This window comes from Besnoitia besnoiti (genome assembly GCF_002563875.1).
Source record: "Besnoitia besnoiti strain Bb-Ger1 chromosome Unknown contig00046, whole genome shotgun sequence".
Classification (NCBI taxonomy): domain Eukaryota; phylum Apicomplexa; class Conoidasida; order Eucoccidiorida; family Sarcocystidae; genus Besnoitia; species Besnoitia besnoiti.
Window position 1 is genome coordinate 3551 of NW_021703940.1, and position 9107 is coordinate 12657.

General features: G+C 37.1%; 1 protein-coding gene across 1 annotated transcript; it reads right to left on the reverse strand.

Annotated features, from left to right (window-relative positions):
- Nucleotides 1-723: 723 nt before the first annotated feature.
- On the reverse strand, nt 724-1002 carry BESB_058210 (uncharacterized protein; the record flags this gene model as incomplete). The annotated part of the gene is made up of 1 exon (XM_029364235.1): nt 724-1002. The coding sequence occupies one exon, from the start codon at nt 1000-1002 to the stop codon at nt 724-726; it is 279 nt and encodes a 92-aa protein (XP_029214936.1).
- Between the last annotated feature and the right edge of the window lie 8105 nt (nt 1003-9107).

The window sequence follows — 9107 nt, forward strand, 5'->3', positions numbered from 1 at the left end:
ATGTATGCTGCTAGATCTGTCTTCGGTGGACAATCTATGATCTTAGCTATGGGTTGTATTTCTATTCTAGGTTCCTTAGTATGGGCACATCATATGATGACAGTCGGTCTAGAGGTAGATACCAGAGCTTATTTCTCTGCTATGACTATTATGATTGCAATTCCTACCGGTACTAAGATTTTCAACTGGTTAGGTACCTATATGGCTAGCCATACAACTACAAGAACTGTAGATCTATGGGCTGCTCTTAGTTTTATCCTATTGTTTACTCTAGGTGGTACTACAGGTGTAGTTATGGGTAACGCTGGTATGGATATTGCCCTACATGATACATACTATATTGTAGCTCATTTCCATTTCGTATTATCTCTTGGTGCAGTACTAGCTACTATATGTGGCTTTATCTTCTATAGCAGAGATATGTTCGGAGATACTGTAAATCTATTCCATGTAAATACCGGTGCTTCTCCATATTTAAGCATCTGGTTTGTAGTCTTCTTAGGTAGTATCTTATTAATTTTCATCCCTATGCATATACTTGGTTTCAACGTTATGCCAAGAAGGATACCAGATTACCCTGATTATCTTTGTTATATTAATACATGGTGTTCAATTGGTTTCTATATCCACAATAGTTATCATCTTAAACTATGCTCTGCTAATGCACTTAACATGATGGTCATGAAAAGCACAAGAGAACTTGGATCCGGTAAACAAAGACCTTCAAGATCTAAACCAGTAGTCCAACTCGTAGTATATACTCCCAGAAAAGCTGATAAATAATCCTGTCTCAGAGATGATAACTCCAAGTACGATGCTACTGATTAGACTAGCATCTGAGTAGTAGTTTTCTCTCGCTGTTAAGATGAGTGAGAACAAGAATCCATATATTACGCCTAGAACATAACCGATGTGGAATAATCTTAATGTAGTAGGATATTGAAATCCAACACTTTTAGCTGTCTTAAGCAGTCCAGTGGGGTGGTGGTGTACTGCAATCATAAAGAACTTGGTTGTCTGTATCTCATAACCGGAGTCATCTTCAGTATTCTAGGAACTATAATGTCTTTGTTTATTCGATTTGAGTTATACAGTTCTGGATCGCGGATCATTTGTACAGAGACGATAGCTACTTATAATGTGATAATAACGATACATGGCCTAGCTATGATCTTTATGTTCTTAATGCCTGCTTTGTACGGAGGATATGGTAACTTCTTTGTACCAATATATATTGGTGGTTCGGAAGTCGTTTTCCCAAGAACTAACGCGATCTCCTATTTTCTAGTACCATTAGGTTCTGTGTTGTTAACTCAAAGTATTTGTTCCGAGTTTGGTAGTGGTCTTGGTTGGACAATGTATCCTCCACTAAGTACTAGCTTGATGGTGTTAAATCCAGAGGCAACTGATTGGATTATCGGAGGTCTTGCAGTACTAGGAATTAGTAGTATTTTAAGTTCTATTAACTTCCTTGGTACTTGCGTCTTCATGGGTTCTAATGCTGGTGCTAAGAACTATATTCTATATATCTGGGCTATCATATTTACTGCCCTTATGTTAGTCTTCACTCTACCTATTCTTACTGGTGGATTAGTTATGATCCTTCTTGATCTACACGTAAACACTGAATTTTATGATTCTATGTATTCTGGTGATAGTGTACTTTATCAACATCTATTCTGGTTCTTCGGACATCCAGAGGTATACATTCTAATTTTACCTGCTTTTGGTGTAGTCTCGCAGACATTATCTATGTATGCTGCTAGATCTGTCTTCGGTGGACAATCTATGATCTTAGCTATGGGTTGTATTTCTATTCTAGGTTCCTTAGTATGGGCACATCATATGATGACAGTCGGTCTAGAGGTAGATACCAGAGCTTATTTCTCTGCTATGACTATTATGATTGCAATTCCTACCGGTACTAAGATTTTCAACTGGTTAGGTACCTATATGGCTAGCCATACAACTACAAGAACTGTAGATCTATGGGCTGCTCTTAGTTTTATCCTATTGTTTACTCTAGGTGGTACTACAGGTGTAGTTATGGGTAACGCTGGTATGGATATTGCCTACATGATACATACTATATTGTAGCTCATTTCCATTTCGTATTATCTCTTGGTGCAGTACTAGCTACTATATGTGGCTTTATCTTCTATAGCAGAGATATGTTCGGAGATACTGTAAATCTATTCCATGTAAATACCGGTGCTTCTCCATATTTAAGCATCTGGTTTGTAGTCTTCTTAGGTAGTATCTTATTAATTTTCATCCCTATGCATATACTTGGTTTCAACGTTATGCCAAGAAGGATACCAGATTACCCTGATTATCTTTGTTATATTAATACATGGTGTTCAATTGGTTCTATATCCACAATAGTTATCATCTTAACTATGCTCTGCTAATGCACTTAACATGATGGTCATGAAAAGCACAAGAGAACTTGGATCCGGTAAAACAAAGACCTTCAAGATCTAAACCAGTAGTCCAACTCGTAGTATATACTCCCCAGAAAAAGGTAGTTTATATCAACCTAGGAATCCCATTTTAGTAAGTGTAACATGGAGTCTAGCTTCAGTTGTTATCTGATTGGTATTGCATGCCTGGTGACTTAGAATATGATTCTTATTAATGGGAGCACAGTTCCCTGGGTATCCAATCCAGTGCTCTGCCTTGGGCATTGAAACTAACCCACAGTTCAACCCTGTATTATAAAATCCAGTAGACTCATGTCCTTGTCGTTTATATAAATCTATTAATGCTTGTCAAGTTCCTTGTATCTAGTTAGCTCACTGCGTACTTAGGATCAGACCAAAAGAGTTCACTAATGGTACTAGAAAATAGGAGATCGCGTTAGTTCTTGGGAAAACGACTTCCGAACCACCAATATATATTGGTACAAAGAAGTTACCATATCCTCCGTACAAAGCAGGCATTAAGAACATAAAGATCATAGCTAGGCCATGTATCGTTATTATCACATTATAAGTAGCTATCGTCTCTGTACAAATGATCCGCGATCCAGAACTGTATAACTCAAATCGAATAAACAAAGACATTATAGTTCCTAGAATACTGAAGATGACTCCGGTTATGAGATACAGACAACCAAGTTCTTTATGATTGCAGTACACCACCACCCCACTGGACTGCTTAAGACAGCTAAAAGTGTTGGATTTCAATATCACGGTAATCATGTTTGCTTGGAAGCTGGAAGACGGAATCGTTATTAAGCGCCAGGTAGTCCTGGAACTGAATCCATGAAGCGTGAACATTGGATGTCACCATGGTTATAGTTACGGTACATATATAAAATCTACAGTACGATTTGAGATTTGTTACGTGACGAGCGGTGTGTTTAAGACTAGTTTACATGCGCTCATTTTAATATGTAGTTATTTACGAAGTTCTATTGTGCTGCATGGTTCGAGAACACCACAAATTTCCATGAGTCTATCCGGGCACACCTCGTCTTTTATCGGTGTGCCTCAATCTAAAATTCATCTATAACTTTGGTTTCTTAGTTGCAATTACCTGTGTACTCCAAATAATTACAGGTATCACTTTAGCGTTCCGATATACTTCTGAAGCATCTTGTGCATTTGCTAGTGTTCAACATCTAGTTAGAGAGGTAGCAGCAGGATGGGAATTTAGGATGTTGCATGCAACAACTGCTTCTTTCGTCTTCTTGTGTATCTTAATACACATGTCTCGAGGTATGTATAACTCCAGCTATAGTTATTTAACTACTGCTTGGATGTCTGGTTTAGTTTTATATCTACTTACTATAGCCACTGCTTTCCTCGGTTATGTACTACCATGGGGACAGATGAGTTTCTGGGGTGCTACAGTCATTACTAATCTCCTTTCTCCAATACCATATTTAGTACCTTGGTTACTCGGTGGATACTATGTATCTGATGTAACATTAAAACGATTCTTTGTATTGCACTTTATATTACCTTTTGTAGGTTGCATTCTAATTGTATTACACATCTTCTATTTACATTTAAATGGTTCTAGTAACCCTGCAGGTATTGATTCCGCACTTAAAGTAGCCTTCTATCCTCATATGTTAATGACCGATGCTAAATGTCTATCCTATCTAATTGGTTTAATTTTCTTACAAACGGCTTTTGGTTTGATTGAATTATCGCACCCAGATAACTCCATACCAGTGAACCGGTTTGTAACTCCGCTTCATATCGTACCTGAATGGTACTTTTTAGCATATTATGCGGTGTTAAAAGTAATCCCATCCAAAACCGGTGGTTTGTTAGTATTTATGTCCTCTCTCATTAACTTAGCTCTTTTATCTGAAATTCGAGCTTTGAATACTCGAATGTTGATACGACAACATTTTATGACTCGAAATGTAGTCAGTGGATGGGTAATTATTTGGGTATACAGTATGATCTTCTTGATTATTATTGGTAGTGCTATTCCACAAGCGACTTATATCTTATATGGTAGATTAGCTACTATCGTATATCTTACTACCGGATTGGTTCTATGCTTATACTAAATCAATAGTTATAATGACTACAGCTTCCAAGCAAACATGATTACCGTGATATTGAAATCCAACACTTTTAGCTGTCTTAAGCAGTCCAGTGGGTGGTGGTGTACTGCAATCATAAAGAACTTGGTTGTCTGTATCTCATAACCGGAGTCATCTTCAGTATTCTAGGAACTATAATGTCTTTGTTTATTCGATTTGAGTGAACACATAAGATCATCGAATTTAACGGTATGCTCCTGAAAGTACGGTACAAGCTGTAAACAAGGACTCCTTAACTTAAACTGAGGAGTCAAGTAGGTACAAACCGTACAAGGATTAATTATGTCCATCTGTGCATCTAAGTTGAGACTATCGGTTATATATTTTAGACGCTAACTTCCCGGCTAAACTTTGACTTATTAAACCAGCCTGGGATCATAAAAGTACTATGTATGGTAAGATTGAGCGTGAACATTGATGTCACATGGTTATAGTTACGGTACATATATAAAATCTACAGTACGATTTGAGATTTGTTACTGACGAGCGGTGTGTTTAAGACTAGTTTACATGCGCTCATTTTTAATATGTAGTTATTTAACGAAGTTCTATTGTGCTAGCATGGTTTCGAGACACACACAATTTCATGAGTCTATTCGGGCACACCTCGTCTTTTATCGGTGTGCTTCAATCTAAATTCATCTTATAACTTTGGTTTCTTAGTTGCAATTACCTTTGTACTCCAAATAATTACAGGTATCACTTTAGCGTTCCTAACTGAATCTTGTTCAATAACAAGGGAGTAATGAGCCGACATGGAGGGTGCTGATACAATCCGAGGATTAGAACTTCCAAATTTATCTGACCTGTTATCCCCGGCGTACCTTACGACCGTTATATGATTTAGAGATAGAATGTAATGTGGATTAATATCCACATGGTTTCTACAAAGTGTAGATATAAAATAGTGAATGGTTCTGTAAAGATCTTGCATAACATACCTTTAGATTTGCTTAGCATTATAGAGCTTGTAGGCATGTAAGTAACTAAAAGAACTATAGATACTTTGAGTGAAGATACAAGGATAGCTCCAACAATAACATGGCTAAAATGTATACCAGTTAAGATGAAAAGTCCATTACCAAATGCATTATCATTAATATAAAGAATAGTCCTAAGTATTCCGTACAGACTAACATTAAGAAGGCGACTACCAAAGTGAATGTCATGATATTCGTACAGCTTGTATACAAATGTTGGTTTTTTCAAATATACGCTGGATACCACTATACTTAATGCAGAGCATAGTTAAGATGATAACTATTGTGGATATAGAACCAATTGAACACCATGTATTAATATAACAAAGATAATCAGGGTAATCTGGTATCCTTCTTGGCATAACGTTGAAACCAAGTATATGCATAGGGATGAAAATTAATAAGATACTACCTAAGAAGACTACAAACCAGATGCTTAAATATGGAGAAGCACCGGTATTTACATGGAATAGATTTACAGTATCTCCGAACATATCTCTGCTATAGAAGATAAAGCCACATATAGTAGCTAGTACTGCACCAAGAGATAATACGAAATGGAAATGAGCTACAATATAGTATGTATCATGTAGGGCAATATCCATACCAGCGTTACCCATAACTACACCTGTAGTACCACCTAGAGTAAACAATAGGATAAAACTAAGAGCAGCCCATAGATCTACAGTTCTTGTAGTTGTATGGCTAGCCATATAGGTACCTAACCAGTTGAAAATCTTAGTACCGGTAGGAATTGCAATCATAATAGTCATAGCAGAGAAATAAGCTCTGGTATCTACCTCTAGACCGACTGTCATCATATGATGTGCCCATACTAAGGAACCTAGAATAGAAATACAACCCATAGCTAAGATCATAGATTGTCCACCGAAGACAGATCTAGCAGCATACATAGATAATGTCTGCGACTACACCAAAAGCAGGTAAAATTAGAATGTATACCTCTGGATGTCCGAAGAACCAGAATAGATGTTGATAAAGTACACTATCACCAGAATACATAGAATCATAAAATTCAGTGTTTACGTGTAGATCAAGAAGGATCATAACTAATCCACCAGTAAGAATAGGTAGAGTGAAGACTAACATAAGGGCAGTAAATATGATAGCCCAGATATATAGAATATAGTTCTTAGCACCAGCATTAGAACCCATGAAGACGCAAGTACCAAGGAAGTTAATAGAACTTAAAAATACTACTAATTCCTAGTACTGCAAGACCTCCGATAATCCAATCAGTTGCCTCTGGATTTAACACCATCAAGCTAGTACTTAGTGGAGGATACATTGTCCAACCAAGACCACTACCAAACTCGGAACAAATACTTTGAGTTAACAACACAGAACCTAATGGTACTAGAAAATAGGAGATCGCGTTAGTTCTTGGAAAACGACTTCCGAACCACCAATATATATTGGTACAAAGAAGTTACCATATCCTCCGTAAAAGCAGGCATTAAGAACATAAAGATCATAGCTAGGCCATGTATCGTTATTATCACATTATAAGTAGCTATCGTCTCTGTACAAATGATCCGCGATCCAGAACTGTATAACTCAAATCGAATAAACAAAGACATTATAGTTCCTAAGATACTGAAGATGACTCCGGTTATGAGATACAGACAACCAAGTTCTTTATGATTGCAGTACACCACCCCACTGGACTGCTTAAGACAGCTAAAAGTGTTGGATTTCAATATCACGGTAATCATGTTTGCTTGGAAGCTGTAGTCATTATAACTATTGATTTAGTATAAGCATAGAACCAATCCGGTAGTAAGATATACGATAGTAGCTAATCTACCATATAAGATATAAGTCGCTTGTGGAATAGCACTACCAATAATAATCAAGAAGATCATACTGTATACCCAAATAATTACCATCCACTGACTACATTTCGAGTCATAAAATGTTGTCGTATCAACATTCGAGTATTCAAAGCTCGAATTTCAGATAAAAGAGCTAAGTTAATGAGAGAGGACATAAATACTAACAAACCACCGGTTTTGGATGGATTACTTTTAACACCGCATAATATGCTAAAAAGTACCATTCAGGTACGATATGAAGCGGAGTTACAAACCGGTTCACTGGTATGGAGTTATCTGGGTGCGATAATTCGACATAGCTGTGATGTTAAGGAGCATAGGAGATGCTACACGCCTTAATTGGTACTGCATTGATATAATTATCGTACAAGCACTCAGCTAGTTATTGAGAGACACTCACGAGCCCAAACCATAACTTCGTAATCTCAATGGTTTGTGATAGAACCATAACACAATGATCTTTACACAGTTCAACCCTGTATTATAAAATCCAGTAGACTCATGTCCTTGTCGTTTATATAAATCTATTAATGCTTGTCAAGTTCCTTGTATCTAGTTAGCTCACTGCGTACTTAGGATCAGACCAAAAGAGTTCACTAATGGTACTAGAAAATAGGAGATCGCGTTAGTTCTTGGGAAAACGACTTCCGAACCACCAATATATATTGGTACAAAGAAGTTACCATATCCTCCGTACAAAGCAGGCATTAAGAACATAAAGATCATAGCTAGGCCATGTATCGTTATTATCACATTATAAGTAGCTATCGTCTCTGTACAAATGATCCGCGATCCAGAACTGTATAACTCAAATCGAATAAACAAAGACATTATAGTTCCTAGAATACTGAAGATGACTCCGGTTATGAGATACAGACAACCAAGTTCTTTATGATTGCAGTACACCACCACCCACTGGACTGCTTAAGACAGCTAAAAGTGTTGGATTTCAATATCCTACTACATTAAGATTATTCCACATCGGTTATGTTCTAGGCGTAATATATGGATTCTTGTTCTCACTCATCTTAACAGCGAGAGAAAACTACTACTCAGATGCTAGTCTAATCAGTAGCATCGTACTTGGAGTTATCATCTCTGAGACAGGATTATTTATCAGCTTTTTCTGGGGAGTATATACTACGAGTTGGACTACTGGTTTAGATCTTGAAGGTCTTTGTTTACCGATCCAAGTTCTCTTGTGCTTTTCATGACCATCATGTTAAGTGCATTAGCAGAGCATAGTTAAGATGATAACTATTGTGGATATAGAACCAATTGAACACCATGTATTAATATAACAAAGATAATCAGGGTATCTGGTATCCTTCTTGGCATAACGTTGTGTAGTTATTGAAGCGTACATTCCTTAATATCTGGACAATAGATTATGGTTAGGTAGTGGAACAAGGAGAGCGTCTGTTGTACATCAACACTAGATACAAGGAACTTGACAAGCATTAATAGATTTATATAAACGACAAGGACATGAGTCTACTGGATTTTATAATACAGGGTTGAACTGTGGGTTAGTTTCAATGCCCAAGGCAGAGCACTGGATTGGATACCCAGGGAACTGTGCTCCCATTACATATTCTAAGTCACCAGGCATGCAATACCAATCAGATAACAACTGAAGCTAGACTCCATGTTACACTTACTAAAATGGGATTCCTAGGTTGATATAAACTACCTTTTTCTGGG